The 13,880-nt window shown below is 43.7% G+C and overlaps 1 protein-coding gene across 1 annotated transcript in view; it reads left to right on the forward strand.

Moving 5' to 3' along the window:
* The window catches only part of CHN2 (chimerin 2), a 302,150-nt gene that overhangs the window by 185,482 nt on the left and 102,788 nt on the right, over nt 1-13,880 (forward strand). Inside the window, exons 4-6 of the mRNA XM_049642938.1 lie at nt 6,975-7,006; nt 11,407-11,520; nt 13,325-13,610. Of these exons, the coding sequence (XP_049498895.1) occupies nt 6,975-7,006; nt 11,407-11,520; nt 13,325-13,610 (432 nt within the window). The remainder of the gene's footprint in view (nt 1-6,974; nt 7,007-11,406; nt 11,521-13,324; nt 13,611-13,880) is intronic.

Genomic DNA, 13,880 nt, shown 5'->3' on the forward strand with positions numbered 1-13,880 from the left:
AGTCGCTGTCTGCAAAATAATAGCACTCACTTACCTCATAGGGCTGCTTGGGGACAGAAATGAGATAAACACGTAGAACCCTCAGGACAGCTGCTGGCACAGAGTAGCCCCGCGACTACATGTGAACCGCTTACCACGATGTTCCGAGCCCCACAATTTCTTACACGCATTATCTCATCTGAGCTTTATTAAAATCGCACATTTTTATGACTCCGGCTTTATTGAAAATTGAGGGAAATGAGATACAAAGAAGTTTAATAAACTCCTCAGGGTCACACTGCAATTGAATTGACACCAGGGCTCTGCCTTCATAATCTTTGCCTCATTCTTTCTGCAAACATTTCATGAGTACGGGCATATACTTTGCTCTCCAAACACTCACTATCAGGCTATTTGCTATAGCAACTTAACAGAAAGTTTTAGCCAAAATCATTCTCCTGGCTAAAAGCCTGCTGTAACAAGTTCTCACCTGCTACCATCAGATGAGAAGCGTGGCCCCATCTCAAACTTTAATGTGTATGCGAGTCCCCTTCGAAATGCAGATTCTGCACTTCTAACAAGCTCCGAGGTGATGCCAATGCTACGGGTCCCCGGATCACACTTGGAGTAGTGGCAGGGGAGCTAGAAGATGGAAGGGGGCTTCTCTCCTATGTCACTGTTCTGATCGACCTTGTGTTTAAGCACATTGTATCCACAACTCTCTCCACTTTTTCCTGAGGGTTTAGCCCTTCGGTGTTTCTTTAGACCAGACACCTGGGGGCATTACCAATTCAGGTCTCATCCAGATAGTATTTTTTTTTTTTAGTAGTATCTGCTCAGTATAGGATAATGAGGATTCTCTTTTATTCAGCAGGGGACTGCGCACAAATATACCTGTTAACTACGCCATTAAGGGTTAAACAATTATGTAATTGGGGGGTAAGTATTTTATACTAGGCAGAAGTTCTTGGGACACCTGGGTGGCTCAGTTGGTTAAGCATGATCTTTGGCTGAGGCCATGATCTCCCAGTTCGTGAGTTCGAGCCTCGAGTCGGGCTCTGCGCTGACAGCTGAGAGCCTGGAGCCTGTTTCAGATTCTGTGTCTCCCTCTCTCTCTCTCTCTGCCCCTCCCCCACTCATTCATTTTCTCTCTCTCTCTCAAAAATAAATAAGCGTTAAAAAATTTTTTTTAAAAAGAAATTCTTTTTTTTTCAATATATGAAATTTATTGTCAAATTGGTTTCCATACAACACCCAGTGCTCATCCCAACAGGTGCCCTCCTCAATACCCATCACCCACCCTCCCCTCCCTCCCAACCCCCATCAACCCTCAGTTCTCAGTTTTTAAGGGTCTCTTATGCTTTGGCTCTCTCCCACTCTAACCTCTTTTAAAAAAAAAGAAATTCTTAAACAGATTCTTATATAGTTATTTACAGGCATTTTAGTAATATTGGAGAAATTGATATTTTTGAACTTTTTTTTCTATTTAAAATAATGGAATATAGGCTTTTGCTGTTTGAACCTCTGCCGCCCAACACAGTTTTAGGAGTAAATTAGATTCAGAGAATGCATGCCTGCGCTCATTCTGTGCCAGACGTGGAGCTAAATCCTGGGAATGCAATGATTATGAAGACCAAAATTGCTGCCTCAGAAACTCCTAGTCAGAGAAGAAATGGACAAGTAGCTATTTAAAATCTTATAAAAAGAGTTGTAAGAGCACAGAAAAGAATGAGCCTTGATCTAAGACTCTAGTTAATTACACTTGAATAAAAAATTTAAAAATAAATAAAGGGGGAAAAAAAAAAAGAGTGGGCCTAACTTTTCTTTCTGTGCAGGGAGGCCCTTTTAGTTAGTAGTCATTGAAGTGCTCTGGGTCCCAGACACTGCTGCCAACATAACTGATTTAATTATTACAACAGCTCAATGAGGCAGTTACTTTTATTATCATCTCCATTTTATTTTACTTATTTATTTTTTACATTTTATTTATTTCTGATAGAGAGAGACAGAGGACAAGTGGGGGAGGGGCAGAGAGAGACGGAGACACGGAATCCGAAACAGGCTCCAGGCTCCGAGCTGTCAGCCCTGAGCCCGACGCGGGGCTCGAACTGACAAACCGCGAGATCATGACTGAGCCGAAGTCGGACGGCCAACCGACTGAGCCACCCAGACGCCCCTATCATCTCTATTTTAAAGACGAGGAAACCAAGGGACAGAGAGATTCGAAACTTGCTTAGGGATACACGGATTTGGCGTCAAAGCCAAGCAGCCTGAGTCTAGAGCCTGCCCTTTCAACAGTCACGTGATCTGCCACTATTTTATTAGAAGGGAGTTCAAGATCTGAAATCAGAACGTATGAAAAACAATGGACATATGGCAGAGAGCAAATTATGGAACTACAAGTAATTTCATTTGATTGGAACATAGGATGAATGTGGGGTGATGAGACCATTCGGCAGGGAAGCCGGACCGGTCTGCATTGGCTGTAGATGAGTAGGAACACGGTCTGTACCGAGTATGGACAGGACTAGACAGGACTAAACCCATTTTCAATAGTCACAGTACTGGCAATAATTATATTTGAGGTGTGACCATAAAGTCATAAGATAGATTATTCTTTAAAGACATATATTATGTGAGTTCGTGAGTTCGAGCCCCACATCAGGCTCTGTGCTGACAGCTCAGAGCCTGGAGCCTGTTTCTGATTCTGTGTCTTCCTCTCTCTCTGCCCCTCCCCCACTCATATTCTCTCTCTCTCTCTCTCTCTCTCTCTCTCTCTCTCTCCCCCCCCTCCCCAAAATAAATAAACGTTAAAAAATTTTTTTAAAAAGAGAAATTCTTATCAGATTCTTATATAGTTATTTAAAGGCATTTTAGTAATACTGGAGAAGTTGATATTTTTGAACAATTTTTTTTCTATTTAAAATAGAATCCATCATCTTGGGAATCTGTGCTTTTATTTCTGCCGAGTTCCCATTGCTCGGAGCATGTTGGGAATGTCTCCTAAAATACCTTCAGAACAAGGCACAGTGCAGATTTTATTATCTTAGGGTCATGCCTCATTTTTGTCTCAAATGTATTTCCTAGTTGGATCACTTCCCTTTTCGCTGAATGTGGCTCGGAGTAGTAACTTCTGCCTGTTTGCTGAAATAACATCTACTCTCAACTCAAAACACAAATATATAGTTTCTATAAGCTGATGACTCTGACTTTACTGTATGCGTAAATATCACGTGGGGGATTAATCAAATAACACATCGCAGCTCCCCCACCTTAGTTCTGGTTCAGTTGGTCTGAGATACGGATCAGGAATCTGTAATCTTTACAAAGCATCCTGAAGTTTCTGTTTTGAATGACCAGACCACACTTTGAGAAAGGCAGCTGTAAGGATAGTCAAGAGAAAGGTAGTAAAGTCTAAGTCACAAAAGAGGAATTCCAAAAGTGCTATGGTCAAGAGTGACATCGATGGCAAGTATTGCCCACCTTGGGGGACTCTTCTCCCATAGATGATGCGCATGTAGAATAAAATCTTCAATTGCATTTTTAAAAAGAATCAGCATGGTTCCACCACACATACTGAATTCACCTGAACTTCGGAAGGACCCATGTCATGTGTTTGCTTGTTCACAGATCATCTGCGTTGTTCTTCTGTAAAGAGAGGCGTTCCTTTCTGAACCTGGTAGATCAGCTACGAATCCAGTATTTTAGGGTTCAGCAATATATCTACAAATTATCAGATTTTTGTTTTGTTTTGTTTTCCTAAAATGGTGAGCTTCTTTCTGCTTGGAGTTAGAACACTAACTAATCTGGCATTGCAGATGCAATTTCTGTGAATCGTATCCTCAGTGCCCAGGTTCCCCAGGATGATGGGTTGTCCAACTCGAGTTCTCATCCTGAGATAATCAGTGGCAGGAATGCTCCAGAACCAACCTTCTTTCATGTTGGAATATGTTACATTTTTATCCCTTCCTGAATCCATGTGACTACCTCAATAAGCCCTCTATTTTTTTTTTAAGCAAGTTCTTGATTTCAACAAACCTAATTTTCAAAGAGAATGTGAGAAGAGCTTCTGAGCTGCTTTCCTTTTTTATTTATTAACTGTCTTCTCTCTCATTCGCTGAAAAGAATCTCGTACAATTGGAAACTGAAATTCAGGTGCTATGTCTTTCTTAATAAATCCACGTTTCACAAGTCAGTCCTGATTCCATCGATGGCTGACACAGAGGGGACTGAACCAGGGCTTCTGGGGACTGAACCAGACTTCTTCAGGCATTACTGGGTCACAGTGTAGACGTTACTAGTCTATCTAGTCAGCGCCTTTATTCCTGGGAGTCCTGACATCCAGCTGACTAGTTTTGTCTGGATCTGAGGACCCAGTATTATCCACCTTGAAAACATGTGGATGTTCTATGATTTTCCCAGGGCCATTTCACTTAATTTAAGCTCTTGACTGGTTAAAAGCTTAGTGAAGTGTGGAGAGAGAGAGACTATGTTTAGACTCCTGTGAGCAAAAAGTTTAGGAAGAGAAGTTTTTCTTTGCTGTGCTTTTTTTTTTTGTAAATCCCAGCTGCTCTCTCTCTCGTTAACATTAATAAGGCCAGCTCTATTTTCTGTAAGAAAGGCAGAGACGACAAAGGGATCCAAGATTGAATCAGATTGCTATCCAAACAGCCCCTACCGGAGGCAGTGATCAGATGAATGACCACATCCTCTCTCTTGGCTGCCTCGGACCTCTCCACCTTTCCTTTCTTCCTATAGGGTTGCCAGATTTAGGGGAAAAAAAAAAAGAAATAAAAACGGAATGCCTAGTTAAATTTGAACTTCAGATAAACAAAGAGTAATGTTTTAGTATACATCCCGTGCAATATTTGGGACCTATTCCGTGGCTCGATTCCATGTGTGGTCTGTCCCTCACAAATCAGTGCTCTTGTATATTCTCGTGGTTCCCATAAGCGGATCTGTCCCTCATTTAGGTCAACCTGTCCTCTAACAGGCAGGATCTTATTTGGTATCCCGCAAGGCACCGTAAAGACTGACTTTTGTATTTGGGGGCTTATGGTAGATTTCCCACGTGTTTCCTCCTGCCACAAGAGCAGAACACTCCCGAGCTCCTCAGACCTTTCCTCTCCACACCTTTGAGGTTATTGTTTCATGAACAATGCAGGGCTGAGCACAGAACCCTGAGCATAATAAGCGTGCCATGTATTTTTATGATTGACGAGTGAACCGAAAGCAATTTGTTATCTTCTCAGGAGTCAAATTTGACACTCATGAACTACTTACTTACATGCCAGGAGTTAGCGGTAGGCTCTATCTTCCATGATGTCCATCCTGAAAGTTAGATGAATTATTCTTCCCTTTCGGGGAGATAAGAGACGAGAACTGGGGGGTCGGGCTGGGAGATAACCCCAGATTTGCAAATGTCTATTATGGCACAGCCAAAAGGATGGAGATAAAGCTGTCCTTAGACATAGGGAGTCATTTCAAAGGAATGGAAAATTGACTCTCAAAGATCGGAGAGATATCTTGCCCGTTGCATATTATTTCCTTCCATTGATTTTTCTAGTCTAAATTTCTTCTATGGCATGTTGGTGTTGCAGATACCTAGGTACAGGATCATAAAAGTAAGAAAGAACTTTGAAAGCTAATAGAATGATATAAATGACAACATATTCAACTCCTATCAAAAAGCTTCCCAGCATGTAGAGTAATCGTACACATCCGATAACAAGGTGCCTTTTACACACTCTGTGCTTCTGTTAATGATATTATTTAGATCTTCCTTTGTAAATGACACAGAGCAGACTTCAAACCTTGAATGTTAGGAGTTATGAACGCCCCCTCTTGGTTCAGTGCTTTTCAAGTGTGAAATGCACAGAAGAGTGAACATATATTTAGACGTGTCTAGATGATGAGTTTTATACCAGTGAGGCTTGTCTGAGGCAGGCTTGTGAATGTGGTCCTCACCTCTCCCTTTCTGAACCTTTTCCTCTGCTCTGTGGCTCCTGACTGCCCACTCAAATCCCCCTGCATCCTTTGGAGAGTGAAGGGAGGCCAAGAAACTGCCCAGGACCCTGAAATCCCTCTACTGTGCCGGTGAGCCCTGCTGAAAAAACTGCCCATCTGATTGTGGACAGAAATGACAGCAAATGAAATGGCTGCCAGACTCACATTCTCCTCTAGTAAATAAACATAAACTTGCTGTCATAACCATCAGCGAAAATCCATGACTTAATGTGGCTCTACTCTATTTTCAGTGTCCCTGGAGTTAGATTAGGAGAACAAAAGCTGAGCGTGAGAATTCATGTTAATTTCTTACCAATTCTAACACCACGAACATAAGAAAACAAAGTTCTCAAGAAAGTAGATTATCGTATACATATGTGCTAAAAACCAAACGAGATGATCCACCAGCTCAAAATGTGGTTACAGAATGTTTTCTGGGATGCTTATGATGTTTAGTTAAGCCGTAAATGTTGTCCTCTGTATCTTGCCTCTGGTGTCAAGTGAATTTCAGACCATTAGCCATTTGTTTAAAAATAAAGAGTATCGATTTGATCTGGAAAGAGACCAAATTATTTTTAAATACAGGTACGCTTCTTATTTTTATTATGACTACATAATGAAACAATTGGATGAAGATTGAACTAAATGCTTGCGTTTTATTCATTTTCTTTTTCCGGATGATGCCTTGTAATATCTTTATAAAGTTCTTAATATTTCCCTTTGTTTCCTTTGAAAATTCCTTTATTGGGTGGTTGAGTTCAGGTGGGGAATGAGCTTAATGATTAGAGAAATATGATGATTCTACATCATTCCTATCCAAGATAGAGGAATGCACTGGTTAACTCTGTGGTCTCACGGATCTCTGATTTGAGGAGTAAAAACTGTAATAAAGTTACTATCAGGATTAGCTACGTTCGTGTGAATAGCATTTTTATCTATCTGATTTGAATTCGAATGCATTATTAATATTTTTCTTCTTTTTAATGTAGGTGGAGAACAGACCAAAATATTATGGAAGAGAGTATGTATCATGCTATTCTTTGTTTTAATGATGTAATAAGTGTCGTTTCGTGTGTCATTGAAATATTAAATATTAAAAATCTTCTAATATGTGGTCTTCATCAAATGTCCATTGTGCAAGTGTTTAATAATAAGGATAAATGCAATCAGGCCCCTTTGTATTGAATTTTCTTTTTTTATTTAAAACAATTTTTTTATAACGTTTATTTATTTTTGAGACCAAGAGAGACAGAGCATGAACAGGGGAGGGGCAGAGAGAGAGGGAGACACAGAATCTGAAATGGGCACCAGGCTCTGAACTGTCAGCACAGAGCCCGACGCGGGGCTCGAACTCACAGACCGCGAGATCGTGACCTGAGCCAAAGTCGGACACTTAACCGACTGAGCCACTTAGGCGCCCCTGTATTGAATTTCCTTTATAAGACTCAGGTGCTTGGCTGCCATTAACGTGGGAGGGACAGTATCTCCTGCTGTAGTTCTCGCCAGTAAAGCAGCCACTGAGTTTCTGGCAAGTATTTGAAACGTAAGGCAGCATTTTCCATGACTGAGGCTCTGTTCGTATTTTATTTCATTTTCTACCTTGGTACTGCATAAACATTTAGAGTGTCAGAGATTGTAAACTGCGTAGCTGAATTCTTTATTTTCATGTACCTCAGTAAAGGCAGCCTGGAAAAGTCACCTCATTTCCCTGTGGTCTCATAAAACCACAATGATGATTTCTCTGGACTTGGATGTATTAGCCAAATTGCCTCAATCCCATAATGATTATTTCCTCCCATCTCCCTCTTACTTTCAACTCGTGTTGTTTCCTTTTCTCAGAAGCCTACCGGAGACCAAATAGGCATGCCATAAAAAGAATTCTCAGTCTCAGGCTGCGGCGTATGGTGCAGCTTATAAAGCATAGACAGAGCAGCCCACGCAGGGGGTCAGGTGCACAGCTCGCTTGCTTCCCACGTCCAACCCGGAGGCCTTAGGAGCCGCAGTCTCTTTAGGAGGTCAAGTCCACCTCCCAAGCTCTCCTGACCAATCCAAACCTTCTTCCTCTATCCCCTTCCCCATCGGGACCTCATCTTCATGATGGATGACCCTCTTACATGTCCCAGCCTGGCAGTCACTTCCTAATGGCCACGACTGCATTTCTGAGCCTTTCTTCCCAGCCTTGGGAATTCAACCAGCACCCTCGGCTCCCCGTCGGGGAGCACCGGCCTCTGCTCGCACATCCCCACATCCCTAACATCTAACCTAGTTAGTTGTAGGATGGCTCCTTACTTCAGTATACTGATTTGGATTTCTCAAATGGGACACTTTTGCATGTGAATTGCAAAAGGACCTCTGTTGTGCATTTTCTGTATCACATAACACTTTTGTTGGATGACCTTTTAGTTACTGTTTTCCAATCCCCAATCCACAAAAACTACGTAGTGAGAGGACAGCAAAGAAACATTCTCTTAACCACAAAAGAAAAAAAGAAGACTTTTGTATCAGAGGGAAATTAGCTTTAAAACTTCAGATTCCGTGTTTCCCTTTCCCTTTTAAAAATAAAAGGTTTTCGTTCCATTCGAAAAGTAATATATGCTCTCTTCAGGAAACATATATGCATTTTTGTTTCCTACTAGGAATCACAAACTGTTGACAACGGATACCTTGACGGAAAGAGAGTTTATACTCAGGACTGTTTACATGTTTACCTCTTTTAACTTTTGAATTGCCTCCCTGTCCATAAGCATTTTATTCTTAAAACATGGATAACTTAACATCCGCTAATTTGGGAAAATTAGAAAATATATAGCTATGAAAGGTAGGGAACATTCACAACTCACCACCAGAGAAATCACTGCTGACTTTCCCCTTCAGCTCATTCCTTTGGTGTTTTCCTGTGCACGCTTTCTTTCTGCAAAGAGGGGATCATAAGATATATACATCATGGATATTTTTAAACCCATGCGTCAAGGGCATGATGAGCCACAACCTAGATTCACAGAACTGTAATTTTCTTCTTTTGAACAATTGAATTCAACTTGGTTCTTGACACTTGACGTCTGCTGCCGGGCTATCGCCTCAACATGTCAAGGGAGTTAAGACTGCATTCAGGCTAACTGCCTGTTTGGGGTATCTCTTGCCTGCCAAGAGTGACCTGTGCCCTGCTCTGTGTGTGCCCCATCCTCTTGTGGTCATCGCCTCCCCTGCCCTGGCCCACCATCAGGTGATGTCCTGGATGTCCCAGGCTCATACCTCTCGGGGAACCAGCTTTTGTCCTTTCTGACTCCAGTGTCTTCTGATGCCCGATGCCCCTCCTGCCCCTTAGCATGTCCTTGTCACCACACACACACACACACACACACACTCATATACACACATTGTCTCTCTCTTGCACACATGGTCTCATATACACACATGCTCTCTCTCTCTCACACACACACTTTCTCTCATATACACGCTCATGCACACACGTTCTCTCATACGTACACATGCTCTCACACACACACTCTCATGCACACACATATACTCTCTCACACACACTCTCATATATACACACATGCTTTCTCACACATACACTGTCTTTCATACACACACATACACACTCATATACACACATGCCCTCTTTCTCTCACATACACACTCTTCCTCATGCACACACCCTCTCATGCCCACACACACCCATTCTCTCCTCCCACCTCTGTCTCTTATAGACACACTCACACACGTGCTCTTTGCACACACTTCCACTGGCCCAGCACCTGCAGGGTTCCTTCAGGTCTGTCAGCCCAGCTCAGACTGCACAGGAGCCGTTCCCACAAGGGTCACAGGGTTCAGTGGCCGCCCGCACAAAGCCCCAGACCCCTCTGCTCTGGCTCCAGGGTCCCCGGACACAGATCCGTCAGTTCCAATCCTGCATCTGAGCTCTGCCCCAGTTCCTCTGAGTCTCCCTCTTGCAAGAACTGGGGACGCTGGTCTCTTTGGGGGCAGTCAGGTTGCTTTTATGCCACATCCGTGCTCCTTTCAGAGAGGTGCTACTCCAGGGTCTCCACTTGTTGGCTCTTGGGATTGAAATTTAAAATTTCCAGGGGCGCCTGGGTGGCTCGGTCGGTTAAGCGTCCGACTTCAGCTCAGGTCATGATCTCACCGTCCGTGGGTTCGAGCCCCGCGACGGGCTCTGTGCTGACAGCTAGAGCCTGGAGGCTGCTTCGGATTCTGTGTCTCCCTGTCTCTCTGCCCCTCCCTCACCCTCACTCTGTCTCTCAAAAATGAATAAATGTGAAAAAAAAAATTTTAAGGAAGTACAAAAGGCAAATAAATATTGAAATAGTCATCCCCCACCCCAAATATTATCATTCTACATTTCTCCTCACTTAATTTTCACAGTCCTGAGGAGCAAAGCCAAAACTTGTCTGGCCAACTTCCCCTTCCCCCCTCCCGACTCCAAGAAGGTGAAATAAGGATTCCCTGTGCAGAAAAATTTCTTCTCTAATTTACTCCCCCAAAGATCTTCAAGTTTGGGATTACCCAAATGGGAATAGCCTGGATCCCTCAGCACTGACCTCACCCCCCAACCCAGCTCCCCCACTTTCCTATGATACATGGATTGATCAACTCTCTGATAAGTGATGGTGGGGGTAGTGGGGGAGGGGAAGCTGCCTTTACTTAAAGACAAGAGAGAAAGTGGTCCCGTGCCTGCCCCTGGCTCCCAGGAGTCACTGTCCACTCTGTGGGTCTCAGACATCTGCCTCCAGAGCAGAGCCATCATTGGCCAAGCCTGCATTCTTTCTAGATACGCTGTGTTTTCTACATGCATGTGTATTACTTTTAAAATTAAAACTAATAATAAACGTTCTTTAAAAAGAAAAATACATACATTTTTGAAAACATATCCCTAGGCGATTGCTCTCAAAATTAAAAGAAATAGAAGAGCGTTGATTATAGTTGGCTATTATTTCCAGAGAATGAGTCTTTAAAATTAACAACACCCTGCACCTGAAGTGAGCAGGTTGATAATCGATAGTGTTCATTAGCAATCCAGACAATACATAGTTTCTGTGTTTGCACTGAGAGCTAAGTTGGTAATTGCCCTTTTGTTATTCCCCATGGTTAAAAAAGGAGCCGTCACCTGGCTTTTTGTTTTGACTTTAATTTTCAGCTTGAGAGCAAGACAGTAGCAGAAAGCCAGGGGGACTGGGTGTTTATTCCTTTGTTTTGCCTACCTGAATACTCCTTATATGTTTGGGTGCCTGCTGAGAAGTGGTTCCAAAGGCATCTTGAAGATATATGGTCGCCACTCCCCTCTTCCTCCAAGTCGGGGTCAGTGGGTTCTGCGTGGCCCCACCATCTTTTTTAGCCTCACTCTTTGTGGTGCATACTTTGTACGTGGTCAGTCGAGAACAAGGACGGTCTGTCTCTCCTCAGGTTTCATGGGATCATCTCCCGGGAGCAGGCAGACGAGCTTCTCGGAGGCGTGGAGGGTGCCTACATTCTTAGAGAAAGCCAACGCCAGCCAGGATGCTACACGTTAGCTCTAAGGTGAACTTGATCTCATCCATTGTTGCAGCTGCTTTATGAGTGACTTTATTTACTTTTCCCCGTTTTTTTTTATTGCTGTAAAATATACGTAACATAAATTTTACCATCTGAGCCAGATTTAAGCGTACGATTCAGTGGCGTTAAGTACATTCTTAATGTTACGCAACCATCTCCGTTATTGCCTTTCCAGGACCTTTTCATCATCCCAAACAGAAATTCTGTACCCATTAACCTATCACTCCCCATTCCCCACTACTTATTTTTTATTTTTGCTTTGTTGACAGAGTATCAGTAGCATATGAGAGGCTCATACACTTCTTAGGCTACAGATGTTGTCAGTAGGATGGGCACAGAGGTTCTGTTTCTGCACACACAGTAAACTGGAAAACTATCTGGGAATTTAGTGCCCCTGTAGTCACTTCTGCCTGAAACTGAGCCAGCTGAGGGAGCGACGCCCCTGCCTCAGTTAGTTCCCTGGAGCCCTTGTCATAAGTCTTCGCCTCACGTTGCGTATGTGCGTCTGGACCGACGTGGAGTTTGTCCATGGGGTTTTCTCAGGGATCACGTTGACCCATGGCTCCCATTGACTCCCAATGGCAGTCATGATGCTCTGTGCTAGCAAGCCGTGGGAGCAGAGTTCTTAGCAGCCTTTCACCACAACATCACAAGAACTGGAAAAAATCACAGTGCCCGAAAAACGTTGCATTTTCTGCACCTTTGTAAGCTCGATCCAATATGTGATGCCAGTTGATTCTTATGGCAATCCCATAAAGTTTGGGGAAAGCATCCAATTCCAGGATCGAATTGTCTTCTGGAAGTTCACTTATGACCTCTTTGGAATTGGGAAGACCTTTCTCCATAGCATGAATGGTATCATTTGGAAACACGTCCCAGCCAGCCCACAGTGGTGTATTCAGTGTGACATCTGAATATCGTGGCTGTGGAACACTTTCCAAGTTGCACCCAGGGAACATATCTTAGATGATGTCAATATAAGGAAGTACTTCAAAAGCTAGTAAGTGCCCGAGGTGTGCAAAGTATTTCCCTATCCCCCAGTCCCCCAGCTCTCCAGCAACAAGTGCTGGCAGCCCCAGTGGGGAACTAAGCAGGGGCTGTGCGATATAGGACCAAGGCCAAGAGGGGTCAGCCAGTACTAAAGGGGGAAGAACCTTATAGGTCCCTTATTGGTCCCAGATCCGTAGGACCCTGGCAATGGCAGTTCCAGGAGGGAGCTTCACCCAACTCCCCTCACCTCCCTTCCGTGGCACTAACTATGGGGGGAAGTATGAGCTCCTCGACTGGTGGCGGTCAAAGATGTAATATAAAGGGCCCATCAAGGCCTTGCAGAGGCAATTGCCAGGTCATAGGGGAGGGGTAGAGGGGTGTGGCCAGTGTTCAACACGGAAGTTTGAAAGCAAAATATTTGTAGACCAGGCTCTACCCTCTGCCTTTTACAAATGAGGATGATAAGGGCCGAACGGCCGTCGTGATTTCTAGGGTCAAACGATACCATATGACCGCCTGGTTGTTAAATCCCACCCCTACCTCTTTCCAGGGGCATAACGTCAAGCAGGTACCCGATCTCTTCAGATCTCCGATTTCTCAGCCATAAAGTGGGGGATAGTAATTCTACCTGTCTCAAAGGCTCTCTATGATAATTTGATGGGGGGGGGGGGGGCGGAAATCATGCCAAGTATCTAGTTCAGCACCTAGCATACAGTACGCCCAAAAACTGTTAGTTGCTGATTTTCTTCACTGCTCTTGCTTCTGACACTGTTGTGATTTCTCATTCTCTTGGGGACAGGTTTGGAAACCAGACTTTAAACTACAGGCTCTTCTATGATGGAAAACACTTCGTGGGCGAGAAGAGATTTGAGTCGATTCACGATCTGGTCACAGACGGCTTGATAACACTGTACATAGAAACAAAAGCTTCTGAATACATTTCCAAAATGACAACAAACCCCATTTACGAGCACATTGGATATGCCACTCTGCTCAGAGAAAAAGTATCCAGGAGGCTGAGCAGGTCGAAAAACGAATCAAGGAAAACAAGCGTCGCAAATGAAGAACACACGGCGGTTGAAAAGGTAAGCAGCGTGTGTGACAGAAACAGTCTCTTGTTTTTAATCTATGCTGAATAACGGCTTGATTCATTGTGTATGTGATTGACCAGAATGCTGGCAGAGACCCAGCCCCGCCCAAAGAAATCCAGAATTTTGTGCTAGAAGGAACCTTAGAAATCCTCCAGTCTAGGGGCGCCTGGGTGGCTCAGTCGGTTGAGCGTCCGACTTTAGCTCAGGTCATGAACTCACAGTCTGTGGGTTCAAGCCCCACGTCAGGCTCTGTGCTGACAGCTC

This window comes from Panthera uncia, chromosome A2, assembly GCF_023721935.1.
Source record: "Panthera uncia isolate 11264 chromosome A2, Puncia_PCG_1.0, whole genome shotgun sequence".
Taxonomy (NCBI): Eukaryota; Metazoa; Chordata; class Mammalia; order Carnivora; family Felidae; genus Panthera; species Panthera uncia.